The sequence below is a fragment of the Euprymna scolopes genome, chromosome 14 (assembly GCF_053919585.1).
Source record: "Euprymna scolopes isolate OS-2025 chromosome 14, ASM5391958v1, whole genome shotgun sequence".
Lineage (NCBI taxonomy): Eukaryota > Metazoa > Mollusca > Cephalopoda > Sepiida > Sepiolidae > Euprymna > Euprymna scolopes.
This window is the reverse complement of record NC_136495.1, coordinates 81,541,034-81,566,550: the sequence shown is the minus strand read 5'-3', so window position 1 is coordinate 81,566,550 and position 25,517 is coordinate 81,541,034. Positions and strand designations below refer to the sequence as shown.

Below are 25,517 nucleotides of genomic sequence, written 5' to 3'. Positions count from 1 at the left end.
TCTCATTTTGAGTGTTATTTTCACATTTCAATCGATATAATCTCTGATCTTCCATTCTAATCTGTTCACCAACACCACCAAAACATGAAAATCACCAAAATAGTTATATAAAAAACAATATGTAACTTTTCTTCAAATGTCTGATATTCTTCTGTAGTGATAGTATCATCAATTGGTGATGATACATACTTTTTTGTTAACATTTCCTCATGCAAAGAAAATATACCTCTATCTGCATCTGTAAAGTGCGGCTTTTTTTTAAATGTCTGAAATTCATGCGTCTGGAGAGTATTATAATTTCTATAGGATGTGCGATTTCTACCATCAATTTCTCCAGGCCAACTTCTATTTACATCTGTAAACTGTGGCTTTTCTTTAATTCTTGGATGTTCATAGGTCAATACAGTATTATAATTTCTAAAAGATGTGTCATTTTTCATAGCAATTTCCTCAGGCCGAGAAAATATATCTCTACCTACATCTGTAGAGTGCAGCTTTTCTTTAAATGTCTGAAATTCATGCGTCTGGAGAGTATTATAATTTCTACAGGATGTGCGATTTCTGCCATCAATTTCTCCCGGCCAACTTCTATTTACATCTGTAAACCGTGGCTTTTCTTTCATTCTTGGATGTTCATAGGTCAATACAGTATTATAATTTCTACAGGATGTGCGATTTCTACCATCAATTTCTCCCGGCCAACTTCTATTTACATCTGTAAACCGTGGCTTTTCTTTCATTCTTGGATGTTCATAGGTCAATACAGTATTATAATTTCTACAGGATGTGCGATTTCTACCATCAATTTCTCCCGGCCAACTTCTATTTACATCTGTAAACCGTGGCTGTTCTTTCATTCTTGGATGTTCATAGGTCAATACAGTATTATAATTTCTAAAAGATGTGTCATTTTTCACAGCAATTTCCTCATGCGAAGAAAATATATCTCTATCTACATCTGTAAAGTGTGACCTTTCTTGAAATATTGGATGTTCTTTCTTTGGTAATACTGCAGCATTTTCATAAGCATTGTTTTCATGTTTGGACAATACATTCTTAGTTATAACTTGATCTTCTTTTTTTTTCAGCTGTATCTTTAACTGTTAACTCAGGTTTTTCTTTAAATATTGGAAGTCCATTCATAGTGACATTATCATCATTCTTAGTTATAACTTGATCTTCTTTTTTTCAGCTGTATCTTTAACTGTTAACTCAGGTTTTTCTTTAAATATTGGAAGTCCATTCATAGTGACATTATCATCATTTGATAATGGTGTGACATTTTTACAGATATTTTTGTTAGGCTCACATATATTTTTATTTGTAATTTGTTGATTTTTTTTATTTGTTTGTTTTATTGTGGTGATAGTACCATCTTTTTGTAATGGTGTGACATTTTTAGAGGTATTTTTCTTAGCCAACTCCTTTTTATTTCTATCAGTTGTAATGTGTGACATTTCTTTAACTGTCATATATGCTTTCGTAGTGGATGTCTTATCATTTGGAAGTAATGTGACATTTTTTTCAGTATTTTTATTAGGCTCAGAATATATATCTCCATCTCCATGCGTAACACATGACATGTCTGTACTTGTCGGATGTTTTCTTGTAGCAAAATCACTTGGCAATTGTGTGACATTTTTACTTAGATTTTTCTGTTTTTTCCAACATTTCTTCCATGTATTTTTTTTCGGATTTGCTATAAAACATGCTCTTTCTCTGCCACTATTTACTATTGTCTTGGGTTCATTTGATAAGTTCATAGAATAATCTCCCGGTGCTATAACCAGGCTAGTGGCGTTCTCCATTATATTTGGTTCATTTTTATCTGGATTTTTTTTCTGCTTTTTCCAACATTTCTTGCGTGTATTTTTTTTCGGATTTGCTATAAAACATGCTCTTTCTCCGCCACTATTTACTATTGTCTTGGGTTCATTTGATAAGTTCGTAGAATAATCTCCCGGTGCCATAACCAGGCTAGTGGCGTTCTCCATTATATTTGGTTCAGTTGAAAAATTTGTCATTGCCATCAAAAAGCTAGCAGCATTTTCCATTGCATTCAATTTAGTAACAGATTGAAATAAATCGTCACTTTTCTTTTTGCTTCTAGTTATGTTTAACAATAAACGCTGGTAAATTTTCATAACTTGATCATCAGAGTTCTTTTCTTTTCTTTCAAGCAGTGAAATTAGTGTTTCTTTGATTGCTGACCATTTATTTTCAATGCCTATAAAACAGAAAAGGAAATCTTTCGTAATGGCCGATAGTACATTAGTTATAATTGCTGTTAAATCCAACATGTTCATGAACAAATAATTGTTTTCCGCAATTGATTTTTTAAAATTAGATATTTGTTCATTTTTGAATGACACAGAATCTCTTGAAAATTCAACGAACTCAATCGTTTCCTTTAAAAGGTCATTAAGTTGTATGATAGTATTTTGATTGTCATCAAAGTTTCTTACTATAGCCTGCATTTCCGAAGACTTAATTTCGACCAGTAATTGAAGATCTGTTGCAGGCTCACAATCAGGAAAAGATTGTTCATGGATAATGGTGCATTTCACACACATAAACAAGCGACACTGATTACAGAACTTTTGAAACGGAACATTTTTGTGGCTACGACACTTTAAAGGCGGCAGCAATTTCTCCTGGATTTCCTCAAGTTTCATTGAAAGTTTGATGATGTCATTATTTGTATGGAGTGTAAACTGTTTGTGTTTTTCTTGGCACTTTTTACACAGGCATTGATCACATTTTCTGCAATAAATTATGACAGGTGACCGTGTAGATTTGTCTGAACATTCCTGACATATTTGTTTTTTCTTTTCTTCAAAATCTTTTTTTAATTTTTGACAAATTGAAAGGAAAGAGGTAGCTTCTAAAGTTTGAAGAACTTTTTTTGCTTTAACATCATTAGACATGCGACATTTTTGAAATGTTGACGGCAACAGGTCTTGTAAACAAGTTGGGCACTTGAATGAATCATTTCCAAGGCATTCTCGTTGTCTTTGTCTAAAGTATTCGATTAAACATCCGTAACAAAACTGGTGAAAACATGGTAGCTTTTTTGAATTGATGTCCAAATTCTGTTTGCATAAACCACATATAAAATCAGCTAGAGACAATTTTGTTTGATAAAAAGAAATGAAGAGCGACATTATTGCAACGAGAAATAATGACGTTATTTGATGGCGTTTATTTCTTGTAATTTATATCCTCATATCACATGACACAAATATGACCAACAAAAAAATGAAACCGATTTCTCCGAAAGCAGTTATTCTGGCGCTTCTACACTATAAGGACGAAATTTCGGAAATCATAATACTGAATTTCACATGAAAACAATAGTATCTACGTATTCCTCGTACTTGTAAGATGATTATATTCAAAATTTACGAAAATCGATAAGGTAGAAAATTATTTGTTCAAGAAAACAAAAACAGAATTTGAAGAAAACTATCATAAGACAAGAGAGTTCGAAAGGGAGGTAATTTTCCGTTTCAATCGAAACAAGATAGTCGCAATTTTTCACCTGCTAACACGATTAAAGTTTTTTTTTTTTTTAATAATATTCAGGTAATTTCGACAGCATAATTTGTAAGGTACGATTGTAATTCATTAGAATTGACAAAAAAAAAAAAAAAAAAAAAAAAATCAGTATAAACTATTTTTTTTTTTTTTTTTGTGCTAGTGCACTTACTGATCCGCGCTATTTTTTAAATCGTATTTCCAAGTTCAATTAAAGTTTTATGATGTTTTTTTATTCAATTATAAGGTTAAAGTATCGAATAGTTACAAAACACCCTCACCAACCCAATGGGTGTATCAGAATTTTTGTAGGAATTTTTGACACCCCTAACACGAAACTGCGAATAAAATATAAAAAAACTCGTAATTTCTCTTTTAAAAGTGGGTTGTTTACTTTCTTTATGGATTATACTTCCAAAATAGACTATTAAACTTGTTTTAAAAGTAATGGAAATATTTTTTATTTTTTAAAAAACAGTAATGAAATTAATTGAATTTTACGAGCCCAGTATTTTTCAATTTTTAAACTTTAAAAATCTATCAATTTTTCTATTTATTCAATTTTTACGATATTTTCAGGGTCAATGTGAAATTTTATGCTCTTTCCAAACCTTGGTCCTTTAATTGAAAAAAAAAAAAAAAAATTAGGGCTTGAATTACATTTTTCGAGGAGTTATAAGCTTGGAAAGACGGGGTGGAATTATTCAATATTTTTCACGAAATTTCTGACACACCTACCACCCCATGTTAAGAACGGCTTTTTAAATAACGTTATTATTTCAGCACGGATCAATAAGTGCACTACCGTTTTTTTTTTTTTTTGTTGTATGTTTTTTTTTATCTGAAAACTCTATTTATCGACTACAAATTTTCGTCCTAATAGTGTAGAAGCGCCGTTATTCTTGTTCAGAAATAACTTACTTACTCTAAATTTTTTTTTTTTTTTTTTTTTTTTTTTACACTTTTGAAGTTTGAAGATTTAATATCTATATTTTGTTTCTATATTTATGACTGTATTAAGTAGTATACTTAAAATGATGAGTAGATACTCGTATTTTGTTTTCTTTTCTGTCAGCTAAAGTGTAAAAAAAAATCAACTCTAACATCTGTTTGAATCATACGCTAACTTTTTATGCTTTTACTATTTACTAATAAGATTTTATGGAGGAAGTAGGGAATGAGAACCGATACGTTTATTAAAAATAAATGATAATGTCACTTTGAACAGACTTCCAACAATTATTTAATAATAATAATAATAATAACGATTTATATCATTTAATTTCGATCAAGATTGATTTAAGGAGAGTGTGTGTAAAATTAAAGTTTAAATTTTAAACAAATAACAACAGAACACCAATCAGTAATTTGTGGGCAGTCTTGCAGTTAAGTCCCAGCAAAGCTTGATAACTCTAGAAGGGTCACATTATTTTACACCGTCAAATCACGAATATTACGAATTATTAGTTTTAAAACAATAAATTTTTTTTAAAATATGTAATTAATATAAAAAATATTTTAATATTGGAAGTAAGCACTTGATTAAATAAAATAAACGAACAAAATATACATTATTATAATGTATATTTTGTTCGTATAATGTCATTATATATTTATAACTATTTAACTGTGGGGAAAAAGCCACTCAAACTTCTCAAAGTAAAATTAGGAAATAAATTGCAACAAAGGTATGTTGCGACCTTTCGCTTAATTTAGGTAATTTAAAATCGGTCTTGTAAAAGATTATCAGAAATCAATTACACTGGAAAAATAAGTAAACTCAATTACAACAGTCTGTCTATCAACTGAAGTTAGCGCCAAAAAGAACCCAGTGATCGTTCCCAGAAGACCCTTTTATATGCTTGCAAATCCAATCAGTGGCTTTCGGGACAAGATCAAAGTGTAGTAGCTGTTTTTCGGATGTCACACTTCAATTTGTTTTGTCAGTGGAGGAGAAATCCTTCACGACTGAGACAATTTTTGTTCCTTTTCTCCACGTTAAAAAACGACCCTGGTGTCTAACTGTCCCGTGGGGAGGCATTGTAAATAGGAATAACACCGGTTGCTATAAGATTGGCGGGAATTTCCGGGGTAAACTTTCCATCTCTCCCTAGCTAGCATCCGGTAAGTCATGTTCTTGTATTTCCAACATAACAGAAAAATGAAACAATTTTTAGAAAGTGTATTAACAGAAAAACGAACAAAATAAAATCTGAAGTAATGAACCACGAAACAAAACAAATTTATATATACAAAATAAAAAAAACTTTGAAAAAAAAAAAGTGTATTGTTGTCTTATGCTTTTAATAATTCGTGGAAATGTGTGTCCTTTCTTGCGCCGTCTATATTTTATATTAATTACATATTTTTTTTTACTTTAATAATTTTTATTTTAAGACTAATAATTCGTAATAGTCGTGATTTGACGGTGTAAAATACTTGTAGAGTTGTCGAAATTTGCCGGGACTTAACTGCAAGACTGCCAATTTGGGTGTGTGTTTTAGGGCGTATTCGAGATCGCTGACAACGAATATGATACTCAAACCTTGTAAATAAGTTGGGCACTTGAATGAATCATTTCCGAGGCATTCTTGTTGTCTTTGTCTAAAGTGTTCGATTAAACATCCGTAACAAAACTAATGAAAACATGGTTGCTTTTTTTTTTTTTAAATTGATGTCCAAATTCTGTTTGCAAAAACCAAATCAGCAATTTTGTTGACTTAAACAGAAATGCAGTGCGCCAATATGAAATCCTCGGTGATGTACTGTGGTGTTGGTGCTTAGAAGGTACGTCATAAATTCCTAGAACTAAGCACTGCTTAGTTCTAGGAATTTATGACGTATCTTCGTACCAACCACATGACAAAAATATAACAAACAAAAACTAATTGAAACTGATTTTTGTCCCCCCCCCCAACCAAAAAAAGAGGTTAACACTCCTGCCACTGTTCAAAAATCGCTAAAAAAAACATCGCGGAGGACCTTCGACTGACATTGAAACTAATTAACACGTCAGCGTAACTGGAACTTGGTACTTGTACGGTCTTACTAAAAAAAGGTTGGTATTATTATACAAACACCGTGACAGCGTTGGGGTTAGGGTTAGGGTTAATTCGCTGTCACGGTGTTTGTATAGTTTTACCCATTTGGATGAAGTAAAGAATAGATACCCCGTAGCAGACGACGCCGCCTGGCGGTGCCAGGCGCACAATTCAACTAACACCGGTGATTCGACCTTGACATTGGCACAAGCACATGGCGTCAGTTGTTTTTAAACAAGTCAAATAGCAAACATGCTCGAATATTCACCAGCATTTTTTTTAAAATATATTTACAAAACCTTTGAAGATTTAAAAGAAAAAGTATATATTTACAAAACATTTTTTTAAAATAAGTAACAAAACGAACGTATTTAAATAAAAGATATTTAAATAAACGGGTGTCTCTTTCTGTTTCGGATTTTTGCGACCAAGATTGATTTTTATGTGCCGTGTTTTGGAGGGTTCTGTGTGCGTTTTTAAGACAATTCAATATTTATTCTTTAAAACATTAACTTCAGCGACAATTAATATATTTTCAAAATAATATTTTTAAATATTACATTTTTACGAATATTCGCAAGCAAGATTAAAAAAAAAAAAAAGTTCAAATAAAGACTGTTTGAATAAAACTTATAAAAAAAGGTTCATTCTATACGGTTGTGGCCATTTCTTTTTTGTGCGTTTTTGATACAATTCAATATTTATTTACAGTGCGATGTATGTCGGTGGTCAGTGAAGGAGAAATCCTTTTAGGCCGAGGCAATTTTTTATGCATAATAAAATCACAAGTATAAACAATCGAGATAAAAAAATATATTATTTTATTCATATCTTTTTTTATAAGTTTTATTCAAACAGTCTTTATTTGAACTTAATGGACTGTTTTTTTTATTGTTTTATTCTTTTTATCAAACAAAAATAGAACTTTTATAATGAAATATATATTATGGACTGTTTTTCAAACATCGAAATTTTAAAATTAAAGTTTTATTTAAAACAAAAAAAAAAAGACGGTGTTTTTTCTTTTCGAGATATTTTTTTTCACCATTTATTACTTTGAAATTTTATTCACCAATGAAATGATAAAAAAAAAAACTTTTCGTTAAATATATTTTTAAAAAATTATTATAAAATATCTATAAAGTCTATTTTTATGTCTGTAAAAGTTCAAATAAAGTTTATAATTTAATTGAAAAAAAAAAACACCTCATCTTTTTTTTTTTTTTTTAAATCTTGCTCGCGAATATTCGTAAAAATGTAATATTTAAAAATATTATTTTGAAAATATATTAATTGTCGCTGAAGTTAATGTTTTAAAAAATAAATATTGAATTGTCTTAAAAACGCACACAGAACCCCCCAAAACACGGCATATAAAAATCAATCTTGGTCGCAAAAATCCGAAACAGAAAGAGACACCCGTTTATTTAAATATCTTTTATTTAAATACGTTCGTTTTGTTACTTATTTTAAAAAAATGTTTTGTAAATATATACTTTTTCTTTTAAATCTTCAAAGGTTTTGTAAATATATTTTTAAAAAAATGCTGGTGAATATTCGAGCATGTTTGCTATTTGACGTGTTTAAAAACAACTGACGCCATGTGCTTGTGCCAATGTCAAGGTCGAATCACCGGTGTTAGTTGAATTGTGCGCCTGGCACCGCCAGGCGGCGTCGTCTGCTACAGGGTTATCCCGATATCCACCCATTTTTTTAAGTTTGTTCTCTTTGTAATCCGATTGGATGAAAATAATAACATCTGTGTGACGTAAGATGCTTCATAAGACGTCCGCGTGAACAGGTGAAGTTTCACTTATAAGTCCACCGAATTTGCGTGGGTGTGGAAAGGGAAATGTACGCGCAGCTGAAACAATGTTTGTACATCCGTGCGCAACTGGGTTTTACAGTTAGGGCAGCACGCCATTATTCTGTTTAAGTAGATCCCACCATCGTTTGCTGAGTCGCCGGCGGGGCTACAATATATGTACCTAGATAACAAAGCTATTAAACCTGACATAGTGATGTGGGAGAAAGTAGCAACCCTAGTTGAAGTCAGCATATCTAATGATGCTGGCTTAAACAGAGCTGAGAGGGAGAAGATAGCAAAATACCAAGGTATTATGTACAATATCAAAAGAAACAGGAATTTTGGAAAATACCCGGCGAATATATCAGATCAAGTGCAAGAAAAATTAGTGGACCTGAACGAGCATCATCACCCGCCCCCCGTAATTTTTTTTATTTGCTGGGGGGGGGGGATTTTTCAGTCATTATTTCGACATTTGTAAGTGGTGCTCACTTTTTACTTACAAAATTCTGGTAAATCGATCCTTCATTTTGTAACCAAGAAACACGCGGGAAAATCAAAACTTTATAGTTAGAATAGAATAGAATAGAAAATAAAAATGACATGAGCCGCATTTGTAATTCAGAAATATTTTCTCAATGAAAAAACAAGAAAAATGATTTGGATTGTTCTACTATATACTATTTAGGTAGCATTGTTTTCTTTGTTTTTTCTTTTTGGCAGTCATATTTCTCATTCCACGTGATAGTCTTGGAGAACCCTTTTTTTTATCGCATGTGTCTGGTTTCGCTGTCATGTCTATCTCCTATCCTTTTCTTTGTATTATTTAATTTGCTTGTATGTTCTAAAATATATTGTTGGCGGACGTACCCGAGTGAGGCCCCCATAGCAAAATACGCATCCGCTTTGATGTTGTACGCAGCGCGTTTCAGGGAACGTGGATTATTTTGTTATTGTATTTTATTTTGGGGGGGTTATATATATATATATCTATATATATTTTGGGGGGTTAGCTAGATATATATATTTTTTTTTTTTTTTTTTTTTTTTGGACAGAGATTATAGTTATAGGTAATTATTAACAGGAAAATTGCTGCAAGTCCAGATTAGCACTTGTGGCAATAAACACATATCGGGATCAGTAGAAATGAAATGGTCTCATGTTGATGAGGTTTATAATATGAAAAACGAAAACGATAGAATTAGATAATTTTGAAACATTTTTAGAGCATGTTTATGAAGAATATGGTGATTTAAAAAAAAATTCCCAATAAACTTGGGGAAAAAAACAGGTTTTGATCAATTGAAATTTTATTTTTTATCTTTGAATAAAAAATTATTAAAACAAAAACAGTGGTGTTCTTGTTGAGTAGGTTTTTTATTCAAGAAAATAAAAGTTACTCATGCACTTATTGATCTGTGCTGAAATAAAAACATTATTTAGAAAGACATTCTTAACATGGGGACATTAATAAGTGCAATTCTAAATATAAAACAAATTTTATGTTGATACTTGATGGTATAAACATTCTCATTTCTTCAGATATTTTTTTAAACCAGCCTTTGTAAAAAAAAGATTATATTGTTCTATTAAACTTTTATTATTTAAATAATTTCACTTTGTTCATTTTATAAAAAAAAAAAAATAAAGTTGAAAAGATATTTTTCACTCAGTAGTGAGCTTTGGAAGATTGTCAGTGAAAGAAATGCCAAAAGATAAGCGTTTCATTATTTTTAGTTGCCATTTTGAAAAAATATTTGCAAATGCGACTGTTTTACTCACAATGTAGAGCCCTGATTAGACTCGTTATGGAATGCTATTATAGAAGTAATCCTAAATATAGATATGGAGGCTACTGGAAACATGAAAATGCTATGGAACAAGTCCAGTGATTACAATACAACAAAACGACTTGCAGACCAAAACTGGAACTAACAGAAATACAACATAAAGTAAATGAGGAAAATGAGCATAGAGCAGCCTCCCACTGGAACCACACGTGTAGAAACACCACAGAGAGAGAACCTGCGAAAACTGGACCCTACAAATGAGGAAACTGAGAACAATGAAACAGAGCTAATAGGAAAAATAATACAGTTCATGAATGAGGAAAAAACAAAGCTCCCATCTCTAAGGAATCAAGAACAGAAGAAATTAAAAACAGAAACAGAAGATTAACAAGCTCCTCCCACACATCACAACAGATACAATCACAGAACTAAACAATTTAATTTATGCCAAGATGGTAAATATGAAGTTCAAATCAGAAAAACAGCCGGGGAATAATTCGACAAAACCTGGATGGGAAAGAAGATTAGAAGCCCAAATAAACAAACTTAAAATAGAAGCCAAAACGATAAACAGAAGAATTACAACAAATTGAAGAAAGGACAGTGAATGAAATCAGCAAAGAAGCCATAAAGAAAACCATAGAAAAAATGGCAAACTGGAGAGCACCAGAACACGACAGGATACACACATACTGGTTCAACAAGTTTACAACTCTACACGGAAGACTAGTTCAAAACATGAAAAGATGTATACAGGAAACAAACGTACCAGTTTGGATGACAAAAGGCAGAACTACATAGATACAGAACGACACAGAGAAAGGAACCGCCCCAGCAACTATAGGCCTATCACGTGCTTACCCACTATGTGTAAAATACTGACAGCACAACTAAGGGAACAAATCTACCAGTCCCTGAGTAATTGGGGACTTCTTCCCGAGGAACAGAAAGGAAAAAGAGGAACACCTCTCTACCACCCATAGCAATGGCCAACGACTCTTTATCTGAGAGTCCATCTTTCAAACTCCTTGGCCTAACGTTCACAGGAAACATGAGTTGGAACAATTACATTGAAGGCATTGCCAGGGCCGCTGCAAGAAAGGTGGGCTCTCTCTACCGTGCTAGAAAACTACTAACACCCGAAAGTATCCTGTACCTCTATAAGGCCACCATTCGCCCATGTATGGAGTATTGCTGCCACATCTGGGCTGGTGCATCTGCTACTAGTCTCTCGCTCCTTGACAAGGTTCAAAAGAGAGTCGCAAACCAGATAGGCCCTGAACTGGCATCTAAGCTTCAGCCTCTGTCCCATCGACGAGATGTTGCATCCCTCTGCCTTTTCTACAAGTATTTTAGTGGTGAATGCTCTGACGAACTGCAATCACTTGTGCCCCCACGACGTGTGCACCCTCGACAAACCCGACAGGCTGCTAAATCCCACCCCCACACTGTAGAGATCCCTAGATGTAAAAGATCTTTTTACTCCAATAGTTTCTTCCCCAGAACCGCTAGACTCTGGAATTCCATTCCAGGTCCCTGCTTCCCCAACAGTACTGACGTGCAGAAGTTCAAGTGTAACGTGAACCGACACCTTGCTGCCCAAATCCCTACATAGTACCCCAGTAGTTGTTTCCCCTGATAGTAGCCCCCTACACCAAAGTGGCAATTTGCCTTGTTTGGGGTGAAAATGTAAAAAAAAAAAAACACACATGATTTGCTATATCTAGACCAAAAGATCCTAAAGGCGGTAAAAAGAAGAAAGAATTTAGCCATGGCATGGATCAATTACAAAAAGGCGTACGACAGGATCCCTCAAACATGGAAAATAGAATGCTTAAAAATGTATAAAATATCAAACAGGATCATCAATGTGATTGAAAACGCAATGAGAACATGGAGGCTGGAATTGACAGCTGATGGACAACACATAACAAAAATCAACATACAAAGAGGCATCTTCAAAGGAGATTCACTATCACCATTATTGTTCATCATAGCCATGATGCCCCTGAACAATATACTGAGAAAGTGCCAAGCCAGATACAGTTTCTCTAACACAAAGGACAAAATGAACCACCTGATGTACATTGACGATCTGAAATTCTTCACAAGTACCAAAAATGAACTAGAGACATTAATAAATACCACCAGGATCTTTACCCAGGATATCCAAATGGAGTTTGGTATGGAAAAGTGTGCACTACTAGTTATAAGAAAGGGAAAACTAGAGATGACAGAAGGTATGGAACTATCCAACCAAACGGAGAGGAGGTCACTAGGGGGACAAGACGCCTATAAATATCTAGGAGTACTGGAAGCAGACACCATCAAAGCAACAGAAATGAAAGAAAGAATTGGCAAGGAATACCTTAGGAGAACAAGAAAATTTATTGAAACCAAACTATATGGCAGAAACCTAATAAAAGGCATAAATACATGGGCAGTATCACTAATAAGATACTCTGGACCATTCATAGGTTGGACTCAAGAAGAACTGAGACAACTCAATCAGAAGATCAGGAAACTCATGATCATGCACAATGCACTACATCCGAAGGACGATGTTGACCGACTCAAACTAAAAAAGGAAAAGACAGCAAGAGGGAACTGGTCAATATAGAAGACTGTGAATGACAGCAAAAAAGAATTAGAAAAATACTTCATGTAAAACACTGAAAGAATAATCATAGCAGCGAGAGACACGGAAAAAATCAACACAACAAAACAAAGAGACAAAGGATAAAAAAAGAAAAGTGGGAAGAGAAACAACTACACAGAAGATTCATAAGGATAACAAAAGATGAAAATAACGAAAACACCTGGACATGGATGCAAAAAGGACACATAAGCCGAGAAACTGAATCCCTAATAACGGCAACACAAGACAACTCTATAAGAACCAACCACATCAAAACAAAGATCAAAAAAACACAAAAAAATAGCAAATGCAGACTCTATGGACAAAAAGATAAGATGATAAACCATATAATAAGTGAATGCAGCAAACTGGCCCAAAAGAAATACAAGAACAGACACGACCAAGTGGGAAGAGTGGGAGAATTATGCAAACTATTGCATCTCTCGAACGCACAGACAAATGGTACAAACATAAGCCCGCAACAGTATATGAAAATGAGAATCACAAAGTCGTATGGGACATGGACATACAAACTGATAAACCCATTCCAGCAAGAAGACTGGATGTCGAAATAATTAACAAGAAAGAAAAATCCTGTCAAATCGTAGACTTTTCTGTTTCAGCTGACCACAGTGTGAATATCAAAGAAAAGGAGAAACGGAGCTAGCTAAAGAGCTGAAAGGGATATGGAAGATGAAGAAAATCAAAACAATACCTATAATAGTAGGAGCACAAGGAACAATCCCGAAATTCTTTGAAAAAAGAATGGGGAAAAAATTGGAATCAAAGGAATGACTGGAAAAATACAACGAACAACAATCATGAAAACAGCTGAAATATTAAGATTTTTTGTGTTTTTAATTGAAAATCTGGTTATAAAAAAAATTTCTTACATGCTTAGTTAGAGCTATTTTGTTATCAAACATACAAATATTTTTTAAAATTGGATAGTAGTAAATTTTTAAAATATTTGAACAAGCGAAGATGTTAAATATGATTGTTTTGGTTCAGGTGTACGAACGGTATACACTTCTAATTTTCGTCCTTTAAAAAATCTTTTCAGTGAATTATTATCGAATGGAAACTAATCTACCCGTTTATTTAAAAAATGAATAAAAAAACATAATCAATATTTAAATATTTGTAGGAGGTGCTCAGTTAAAAGATAAAAACTATAGAAAAAGACAAGAAATTAAAAATCAAAATAACATTAATTAAATTTTTTTTAACAATTTGTCAGCTTTAATAAAAACTTGTTTCTTTTTTTATATTTAAATAGGTGGGACAAAAATACTTCATATTTTTCCAAGCATCATGTTTTCTGTAAGAGGGACGTCACTTTTTTAAATAACATTTATCTTTGTCTGTTTGTCATAATTCTTGTAAAGTTTCACAATGGGTATCAAACATCCTCTTAAAAAAAACAAAAAAAACTTGCTTAATTCTATGTCTAATCCTAGGTACGAGTGGCAAGCCTCCTAAAACCTTTAGCCTTAACAATAACGTTAAGTACAAGTGGCAGGACTCCCCACCAAACAAACTTCCTCTGTGAGCTCATATAAGCGTAAAAAAAAAGTGTAAGAACGTTTAAAAGGAAAGTGCACATGATTAATCTCCTATAAAAAAATTAATTGGTCAACTGTCCTAAAACGCTAGGATCGTCTTGAAATGGTGAATTATTTTACATTTATGTGAAACCAACCCCTACTCTAAATTCTAAAATTGTTTTTGTTTTGTTTCTATCAAGTCTTCACACATAATTTTCCTTAGCCCTATCATTAACCCAAAGTCAGAGTGGCAACCTCCCCACCTTCTCATAATTGCACAAAGACCCTCTTAAAATCACGCATAATCGCCTTTTAGAAAACAAACAAAGCACCCAGGATTTATCTATCATAGGAAAATGGGGGGGGGGATAACTGCCCTAAAACGCTCGAATGATTCAAAATGGGAAATCATTTTACATTAAATTCTAAAATAATTTTTGTTTATATTTTATTAAAGTTTTTTCAAGTTGTTCACATGCAATTGTCTATAAAGGTAGAATAATATATTTTGGAGAGGTGGTCAGATGGGGAGGGGTAACAGAAGGTATTAATCTACAATAATACCAAAGAAATATTGCAATATATTCATTTTTAACCAATCCTAGATTTCGATTTCAGCTTTGGCACATAAAATGCATTACAATTCAACTTTGAGTTCTCTAACTTCTTTTCTTTTAATGGAGACATGGCATTTTTAAGCAATTGTAGCATAATTATGTGCATTTACTGAAGATTATTTGGAAACCATTCATTTCTGGAGATTTTCGGTAGCGTATTCAGATTCCTTGCACAAAAATACACTTATTTGGTAAATTTCATTGCTTAGTCTTGTGTTTTAACAAAAATATAGCATTTTTACTGAAAAAGTAGTGCAAAAAATGTGGCAAAACGCATATGGTCTTAAAGAGGGGAAAATATCCAAATGTGTGAGGCATAAAAATAGTCATAACTTCCTTGATTTTAAAAATTTTAAAAGATTATTTCTTAGCTTATCAAGCTCTTTCTATAGATACCAATATTGAAATATTTCAAGCCATTTAAATTTTTTCATGTGTATTGCTACAAACGAGAAATCAATGGCAAGCAGCTGTTGCGATAATGCAAATTTATTTGCAAATGTTATTGAAAAATGTGGAGAGTACTGGAAACCTGGAGGACTTGTTGTCACTCAGCTTTCAGTGAACACTACAGGCTATTTTCAGGGAAAGATCTCTGAAGACCTGTGTGAAAGCTCCTTGTGAGCCAATGATAATAATAATAAAAAACACCAAAATTTTTTCCTTTCTTTTAAGATTATTAATCTGTGATAATAATAGCTCCCTGGAACATGCTGCGTACAACATCAGAGCGGATGCGTATTTTGCTATAGGAGCCTTACTTGTGTACGTCAGCCCAATGTTTTTTTTTTTTTGTTGTTGTTTTTTTTTTTGGATGGATATTTTTTTATTTTGGATTGAACTTTGCGCTTTTTCAGATTGTATAGTTATAGGTAATTATTAACAGGAAAATTGGTGCAAGTCCAGATTAGCAATTGTGGTAATATGCAAAAATAAACAAAAAGCTTATCAAAACTGTGAAATCTTATTTGGTGCTAGTGCACTTATTGATCTGCACTATTTTTAAATAGTATTTTCAAGTTTAATTAAAGTTTTACGATACCTGTTTTTACTAAATTGTTAGGTGAAAGTACAGAATAGGTACACAACACCCTTCTGTCCCTATGTTAAGAATGGCTTTCTAAATGTTATTATTTAAAAAAAACAAAAAAAACTGCTCGACGAGAAGACTACTGTTTTTGTTAAAAATAAAAATTTCAAGTTGAACTTTGCGGATTCTTTTCTTATTGTTTTTATATTCTTTTATGAAATGAGCACTCTCCAAAAAGTAACGAGTGAAGAAGCTGCCAGGTGTCTGGTGCTATGGATGAGCCAGGCTTGCGCCGATCTGACTGGGACAAACGGTTAACGTCAAAAACCAAGAAATGTAAGCAGAACGAGCTGGCGAAAAAACTATTACATAAAATTAAAACTTTTCGCCAGTTTGTTCAAGATAACTCAGAGAAAGAATTGTCAGTGTTGCCCATAATTGAATTAAAGCAAATTGAAGGATGTAGAGGATGATTTCTGACCATCTCTTAGAATTGGCAGATGAAGACCTTGATTCAAAATAGTAGACGCCTTCAAGCGAATTGCTACAAAATCAAACGGTTTTGCCGGTAGAGTATACTGAGCTATCGACCAAGCAGGCAGCATCAATAATGAATTCTCTGTTGGATCACCGAACATAGCTTCAAAGTTCTCTCATTTTTCCTCCTTTTCATGTTTCAGCTACCTCTCGGATGTCCTCTGTCTCGGTTAATGGGTACTGCTAGTCTATTATAAAAAATCTCACCTGTCTGTTTAAATGTATGTATGTTTGTATGTCTGCCTAAAACTTATGACAGAAGCAATCAGTATCGTTTTGAAGCTCAACCCTTTGGACGACAGATATCGAAGAATTGGCTAAAAACATTAATTCCCTTACCCTCAACAGCACTTTTCTACAAGGAGAGGGGTCACTTTTTTCACCAATATTTTCGAAAGTCATCCCCTCTTTTCGATTGACTAGCCTTAATTTAAACCTTTGCCACTTTCGGTTTGGTGATGGACACAATGTTAAAGACGTCCTGTTTTTTTTTTCATATTCTTTTCCTCCTTCGCGGTATGGGTTTGAGCCTGCTTGCTTACTACCTTTTTTTTTTTTTTTTTGCTCAACACACACCTGCAACGCCGGGCACCGAGGCTAGTTATTCATGAAAAACGATTCCTAAAAGGTTTAAAACGGTTCAATGAAGTTACATGCTTTGGCGAACATATTGGGTCACGTGGTTAAGCAAAAGGAGAAGTAACTCAGTTGAAACACCATCTATATCAGACAATCTTTTTTCACTTTATTTTCCAAGAAAAATATAAGTTTTCTGGAATTATTTCCAAGTATTAAGTTAAAGTCCATTTATTGTAATAATTCATTATCTTAAGATAATGAATTATTACAATAAATGTACTTAACTTTTGCTAAAAAAAGGTAATAATTATCTTAAAATGCGACAGTGGTAGGAACGAGACTTTTTTATCGTGTCAAAAAAAACTATGGCGACAAAATTCAAATATGTACGGAAGGACAAATTAGACATAATTTATTCCTTTATTTAACATTATTCCGGCATACCGAGCGACTTTTTTTTTAGTCGCAGACCCCCTCCCTTCATTTAAAAATGCATAAAAGTTAAATTCATTAATTATACTACTGACAATTTATTCATTGAAAAAAAAATTTAGCACCATTATTTATTAATATTAATACAGAATTGCAATTGGTCAAGAAAACAATTTGTAATTATTAAAAAAATTACACACTAAAAAAATGCAAGCCTAGGTTAAAATTTATTAGAATGTTTACATGAAATTTAAAGTTGATAAACACAAACAGGTGAATGGTTGAAGAGAGGAGGGTGAGCAAAACAGACTGGTTTTCTTGTCAAGTCTGTGCATCCGCACTTACCAATATGGAACGTTCGTATAATTTTTACCATTTTTTAATTAAATTATTTTTCTATGTTCCTGTTTTTCAATTGAACTTTTTTCACTTTATTTTCCAAGATTATATGAACATTATCTTACGTTGATAAATATATGTTCATGCATGAAATGGAAATCTTACATATAAAGATTACGTTAAAAATGTAACCGTGAAAAAAAAAGTAGAAATAATTTTTGCAATTATAATTTTTTTGTGTGAAAATATTAAATAAACAATGCTAATTCAATGATAATATCATTAGTTCGAGAAATTAATTTTTCTTCGAATTATATCGATTTTGTTAATATGGACTTTTGGGGCTTTTTTCGTAATGTTTCTGAAAAAATTTTTTTTTTTTTATTGTTACAAATAACGATGCTTTATTTACATAAAAAAAGCAAAAATAAATTCTTGCGTTTTTTATTTACTACTGAAAAGCATAACTTTAATAAAGGTATTTTTTGTTTAAACAAAATAATACATTTCCACTAAGATTTAAATAAAAATAATTGGTTAATTATATTCCGTGATCATTATTTGATAAATACTGAAAATTTCATTAAAATTGGTTTTCTGATTTTTAGTGAATTTTTAAGTAAAGTGGGGAGGTCAAAATATTTATACATTTTGAGCATCGGCATTCATTTTGCACATACCTTAATTAAACCTAATTAAAAAAAAATAATACAAAAACATCTATGATGTACGTACCTGTCATATATAAGTGAAAATGTCATATTCCAAAAATTATGTAGTGGTTTTATTTTTATGAAGAAAATCATTTTTAAATAATTTAAAGCGATTAATATGAAATTGCTAGCATTACAAAGCTGATTTCACAGTTTGAATTATTGTGGAGTTATCTCCCCCCCTCCCCCACCTTTTTTTTTTCAAGATAATGATGGAATACAGTACCTTTTTTAAAGAGGTTTCATATTGAACTTAATGGTCTTCACATTCTTCATCAAAAAGAGTTAAATCGAAACGAACCGAGCGGAAATATTAGAAATAAATGTCACTTAATTTATTGTTTTCTAATTGCACAATAATTGTTTTTATGGATTTTTTATTCAAGTTTTCAATTTTCGAGTTTTCAATTCGTTTTCCATTTCAGTTTAATTCAATTTGTCTTTTTGATCAAAAATATCAAGACCATTATGTTTGATATGAAGTATTTGTAAAGCAGCCATGATGGATAGTATTTAAGCAATGCTTGCATATTTTAACTATGCATTTCGTGAGTTTAGTTGGGTAAAATAAAATAAATTTTAACTTGAAATGATTCCCCATGTAATAATATTTAACATAAGAAACATTTTTAATGCATACACAGAATTATTTTCTTATATCACCTCAAGTGACTTAACCAAGAATCATTTTTAATTGTATTTCGATTTTGTTCATTAAAATTACTATACATACTGTTTTCTTTTCTTTTGTTTTTTTTCTAGCGTTCAAAAATTTGATCAGCACACCGTATTCCAACACAACATTCATTCCAAGAAATAAACACCACCAAGCAATATCAAAGAGGATTCCACATTATTTCTCGTTGCAATAATGTTGCACTTTAGATCTTTTTATAAAACAAAATTGTCCCTGGCTGATTTTTTATGTGGTTTATGCAAACAGAATTTGGACGTCAATTCAAAAAAGCTACCATGTTTTCACCAGTTTTGTTACGGATGTTTAATCGAATACTTTAGACAAAGACAACGAGAATGCCTTGGAAATGATTCATTCAAGTGCCCAACTTGTTTACAAGACCTGTTGCCGTCAACATTTCAAAAATGTCGCATGTCTAATGATGTTAAAGCAAAAAAAGTTCTTCAAACTTTAGAAGCTACCTCTTTCCTTTCAATTTGTCAAAAAGTAAAAAAAGATTTTGAAGAAAAGAAAAAACAAATATGTCAGGAATGTTCAGACAAATCTACACGGTCACCTGTCATAATTTATTGCAGAAAATGTGATCAATGCCTGTGTAAAAAGTGCCAAGAAAAACACAAACAGTTTACACTCCATACAAATAATGACATCATCAAACTTTCAATGAAACTTAAGAAAATCAAGGAGAAATTGCTGCCGCCTTTAAAGTGTCGTAGCCACAAAAATGTTCCGTTTCAAAAGTTCTGTAATCAATGTCGCTTGTTTATGTGTGTGAAATGCACCATTATCCATGAACAATCTTTTCCGGATTGTGAGCCTGCAACAGATCTTCAATTACTGGTCGAAATTAAGTCTTCGGAAATGCAGGCTATAGTAAGAAACTTTGATGACAATCAAAATATTATCATACAACTTAATGACCTTTTAAAGGAAGCTATCAAATTCATTGAACTTTCAAATGATTCCATGTCATTCAAAAATGAACAAATATCTAATTTCAAAAAGTTGATTGCCGAAAACAATTATTTGTTCATAAACATGTTGGATTTAGCAGTAATTATAACTAATGTACAATTGGCTGGAATGAAAGATTTCCTTTTCTGTTTTATAGGCATTGAAAATAAATCATCAGCAATCAAAGAAAAGCTAGTTTCACTGTTTGGAAGAAAAGAAAAGAACTCTGATGATCAAGTTCTGAAAATTTACCAGCGTTTATTATTAAACATAACTAGAAGCAAAAAGAAAAGTGATGATTTATTTAAATCCGTTACTCGAGTGAATGTAATGGAGAATGCTGCTAGCTTGGTAATGACACCAGATTATTCTACAAGCTCATCAAACGAACCAAAGACGATAGTAAATAGTGGCGAAGAAAGGGAACATTTTATAGAAAATACAAAAAAAATGAAACGGAAAAGAAAAAAGAAAAAAAAATCGGGTAAAAATGTTACACCATTGCCAAATGATGATGCTACAAGAAAACATCCGACAAGTACAAACATGTCATGTGTTACGCATGAAAATATTGATATTTCTTGCAATCCTAATAAAAATGCTAGCAAAAATGTCACATTACTTCCAAATAATAATACTGCTACTATGAGAGAATTTCCAACACTTAAAAACCAACCATACTGTACATGTGTAGATACAGGTACATTTTATTGGTTGGAGGAAATTTCTGATAAAAATGTCACATTTCCAAATAATACTTTCCCTACAAAAGAGCACTCAACATTTATAGAAAAGTCACAATTTACAAGCAATACAAATAAACCTATTACATTGTGGTCTAGGTTTAAAATTCTTTTGTATTTATATAGGAGAAAAGTTTTTTTTTCATTATGCCTTTGCTCTTTTACTTTTTTCTTTTTTCTAAAAAAAAAAAAAATAACCAAACCAAAAAATCCTCCTATTCTGCTTCTATTACCGAACAATGATACACTATGTTTTTATGATAGTAATTATTATCTATAGAGGTGGAGTATACTCTTTTTGGTCGGCCAGACTATTATAAGGTTCATAAGGATAGTGTTCAAAGTCCATATTTTTTAGAGAATGTCCAAAAATACTTAGTAAATATTTACTGAAGACAGTTCAAAATAAATCCTATGTCAGGATAAAAGAAAAATTTGAAAGAAAGTTGTTCATGGTTACTTGGTAAGGCAGAAATACTTGGTAAGGGTAGTCATTCACGTGCGTTAATTCCAGGGCATATGAAATCCATGGTAAAACTTTTTACCTCTTATAATGGAGATAAGTGCAAACAAAGAAAGTCACTGATTTATTTTTACTGTGAAACTGTATTTATAGTCGGGATTACAGCATACTCGAAAGTTCTGGCCTGTGTATCCATACATGCAAAGACAAGAATTAGTCTGCATCGTATTTACGTAGGATTGAGGAGAATTCATTGAACGCTACACTATTTGCTTTTACGGCGCTTTTTTAAACAAGGTCATTGTACAGAGGGAGACAACTACATTTTACCTAGAGATTCGTTCATTTTTTCATCTCATAATTTAGGACGCTACTACTAATGATATTTTTATTAAATCAAAACATGAAAAAAAAAAGCTGCGACATTTTTTTTTTATGTTTTGATTTAATAAAAATACTAAAAAATACTAACGATATATTTATTAAAACAAAAAAAAGCTGCGACAAATTTCTTTTTTTTTTTTAATCTAACAAAGTTGATAACGTTAATAATACAAAATGTAGTCTTTACATGATTAAGAGAATCGTTTTTGTTTTCATGTCAGTTTTTTTTTCGACTACATTACAAAAAATGAAAATGCAGTGATAGTTGTAGTGGAATTAGTTTTTCATTTCATAATTAAGGAAAACCAACAATATTTTTAATAAGTCAAAACATTAAAAAAAATAGAACTGCAGCATTTTTTTTTTTTTTTTTTTATGTAACAAAGTTGATAACCTTAATAATACAAAACGTGCAACTATTAAGAGAATCGTTTATGTTTTCATATCATAATTTATGATGCTAAAACCAACAATATTTTTATGTTAAAACTAAATGTTGGTGCTATTAATATTATAAGTTTGTTACAGTAAAAAAAAAAAAAAGAAAAAAAATCGCCACAGCTTTAAAAAAGCTTTCATCCTTGTTTTAATAAAGAGTTTGTTAAAATCACAATTTCCTCTTCCAACTGTCGTTGCATTTTCCTTTATTTTCGCAAAAAATCTTACCATAACATTGATTTAAAAAAGTTTTTAAAAAACTTTAGTTGTAAAAATTCCATTTCTTTTGTAAGTTTTCATTCTTTGGGTTTTAAGCTTAAAGACTAATATTTTTATCTAATGAAAATATCGTTGGTTTTAGTGTCATAAATTGTGATATGAAAACAGAAACGATTCTCTTAATAGTCGCGTAAAGACTACGTTTTGTATTATTAAAGGTTATCAACTTTGTTAGATTAAAAAAAAATTTGTCGCAGTTTTTTTTTTTTGTTTGTTTTGATTTAATAAAAATATCGTTAGTAGTAGCGTCCTAAATTATGAGATGAAAAAAATGAACGAATCTCTTAATAAAATGGAGCTGTCTCCCTCTGCATAATGACCTTGTCTAAAAAAAGTGCCGCTTTTACATGGGTGAAATGGTGTTCTTAGAACTGACGCCTTGAAAATAATTTTGATTAAGTTATCTCCCTTTAACTGTTCAGCAATATTCGTCTGTATGATGATTCACTACAATTTCTTTTCATTTACTTGGCCTTTTGGTCAAGATCAAAGTGTAGTATCTGTTCTTCAGATACTGCAAGCTATGACTAGCTATGACTAGCAGAGACCAGATGTGGGGGCAACCCCACATGCCTGACCTTTAACCAGCTCCCATTTCCCACCTCTCGGGAGCTGGTCCCCTTTTTCCCTTCCCCCTCCCTTCACTCCTCACATTAAAAATCGGCCTTGTGCCTAATTTGCTCGGTGGGGGAGCAAATAAATACCATCAGTTCCGGCAGATACTGCAAGCTATGACTAGCAAAGACCAGATGTGGGGGCAACCCCACATGCCTGACCTTTAACCAGCTCCCATTTCCCACCTCTCGGGAGCTGGTCCCCTTTTTCCCTTCCCCCTCCCATCACTCCTCACATTAAAAATCGGCCTTGTGCCTAATTTGCTCGGTGGGGGAGCAAATAAATACCATCTGTTCTTCAGATGCTGCACTTCATTTTCTTGTTCTCTTTCGGTGGAGGAGAAATTCTTCACGACTGAGACAATTTTTCTTTTTGTACCTTTTCTCCATGTTAAAAAACGACCCTGGTGTCTAACTCTGTCCCGTGGGGAGGCATAGTAAATAGGTACAATTTCTTTTCAGTTGCATTTATAATGCTATATTTTCCGACTTCGAATGAAAAAAAAAAAACTGATGCTTATTCAGATTGGTTCTTATGACGATTCCAAAAATCACAAAAATTGATTTTTTTTTTTTTTTTTTTTTTAACAAAATTGCCACTTTTTACCCATAAATGAATGCTAAAGCCATTTTAATATTCTCCAAATTTTGTTTTTAACGTACATAAATATCCCTTCTAAATAAATGTTTTCATAATTTGAAAATTTTATTTTTTGAAAAAAAAAAAAAAAGTATGTATGTGTAATAAATTATTGTTTGATTTTAAATCTTACATTTCGGTTGTCTTTCTGACCTTACCTTCCCCCTAAAAAAGTTGAAATGAAAGTCTGTTGTCCGATGTTGATTCAACTATGGCCGCTACTTCCTCCTTTTTCATCAACAGTAAAATTTAATTTTCTTGGAAAAAAATCTACTTGATCAAATTACATGATTTTTGGAATATTTCATCTTCGTTCCATGACTGGTACATACATTATACACTTTTCTATATTTACTTTAATTGCTGCCATAAATGTCAATTTAGTACTTAGTAACTTTTTATTGGCTCGTTTTTTTTCTCGCTCACATGCCCCTATTCTGAATTCGTAGGTGTGGGCTGGCATCAGTGAACTTTTTTATAAACCAAGGTTTTTTTTTGTTGTCTTTTTTACTTATTTAATATTGAGGAAATTCCATCTAAAATCATCCAGAAAAAACATCTTTGACACCCATACCCTTCAGATTTTTTCCAAACTTTATCTATATGTGGGTATCATAAAAACTAGGGAATCCTGAAAATTTGAGCCTCTAACTCTCAGCGGTTCCGGAAATATTGCAGTTTTACGTATATCACGTTGATTCACAAAATCGCAACATTATAAGCATAAATATGGGCATAAATCAATTTCTAGACTAGGTAGAACTTTGAAAATTGGCACTGACAAAGTTTTCCACACAAAAAATCCAAAAAACACATCTAAAACCTTTGAAACTGAATTTTTGAGTTATTGAACTTTTAAGCCAAAATTTGCACAGCCCAAAAAACCATGTGGCACTATTGGAAATTGAATTATTTTTGTTTTTGATACCTCAAAATGTCGCGAATTCTTGACTTGACGTGATATACGTAATATACCAAAATTGTGATATTTCTGGAACCACTTAGAGTTACAGGCTCAAATTTTCAGAAATCCCTAGTTTTTATGATACCAACATATAGACAAAGTTTGGAAAAAATCTGAGAGGTAAGAGTGTCATGGTCTAGATGATTTGAGATGTAAAAACCCACTGATATAAATTATTGCACAATAAAAGTATTTAAAAACAAAAACCATTTTAGTGTTTTTGCATCTATGTTACTGTACAAGGTTTGCACAAACTTAAAGACCTTGAAAATTGTATTCTTTGTGTCGACATATTAAAAATAAAATCGAAATAAATACGATTAAATTATTTTTTAAGTATTAATAAAATGCCATTAAAATATTTTAAATACTGAAAATAAAATCAAAATACATTGTTCTAAAATTGCATCATATTGTGGAGTTATGTCGCTTTATTATGAAACTTACTTTCAAATTTTGAAGTAAAAGTAAAACGAATTCAGCATAGACACATTCAACAATTGCGCTTGGTTGGACAAATATAAGTTGGTCAGAAAATGTAAATATGATTATTGACAAGCATATTGTTGTGTATGTAAAAAGACATTTGTTCTGAGCAAAATGGGTGAAAGTGCCTTAAAATTGTACATGGCTGGTAAAAACGTAACTAACGAATACACGTGTCAACACTCAAATAGACAAGTTATAATTTTGTTATGAAACCATCAACTTCAACTCATAAGCTCAAATCAAC

General features: G+C 31.9%; 2 protein-coding genes across 4 annotated transcripts in view; one reads left to right on the top strand and one right to left on the bottom strand.

Moving 5' to 3' along the window:
• LOC145293128 (acyl-coenzyme A synthetase ACSM3, mitochondrial-like) overlaps positions 1-25,517 on the bottom strand; it is a 261,013-nt gene that overhangs the window by 189,163 nt on the left and 46,333 nt on the right. The window contains exon 1 of one of the 3 annotated variants that reach the window (XM_080139536.1): positions 6,083-6,304. The exons of the other annotated variants lie outside the window; for them this stretch is intronic. Coding sequence (XP_079995662.1) covers positions 6,083-6,115 — 33 coding nt within the window. The 5' untranslated portion in view covers positions 6,116-6,304. Of the gene's footprint in view, positions 1-6,082; positions 6,305-25,517 lie in introns of those variants that run through there. 3 annotated transcript variants of the gene reach the window in all.
• Positions 5,641-22,395, top strand: LOC145293129 (uncharacterized). The gene is made up of 2 exons (XM_080139537.1): positions 5,641-5,661; positions 19,371-22,395. Exon 2 carries the CDS (start codon positions 19,480-19,482, stop codon positions 21,280-21,282), a length of 1,803 nt encoding a protein of 600 aa, XP_079995663.1. The 5' UTR covers positions 5,641-5,661; positions 19,371-19,479; the 3' UTR covers positions 21,283-22,395.

Coding starts and splice junctions, on each gene's coding strand:
- LOC145293129 (XM_080139537.1), top strand. CDS start 19,480: ATGTTGCACTTTAGATCTTTTTATAAAACAAAATTGTCCCTGGCTGAT.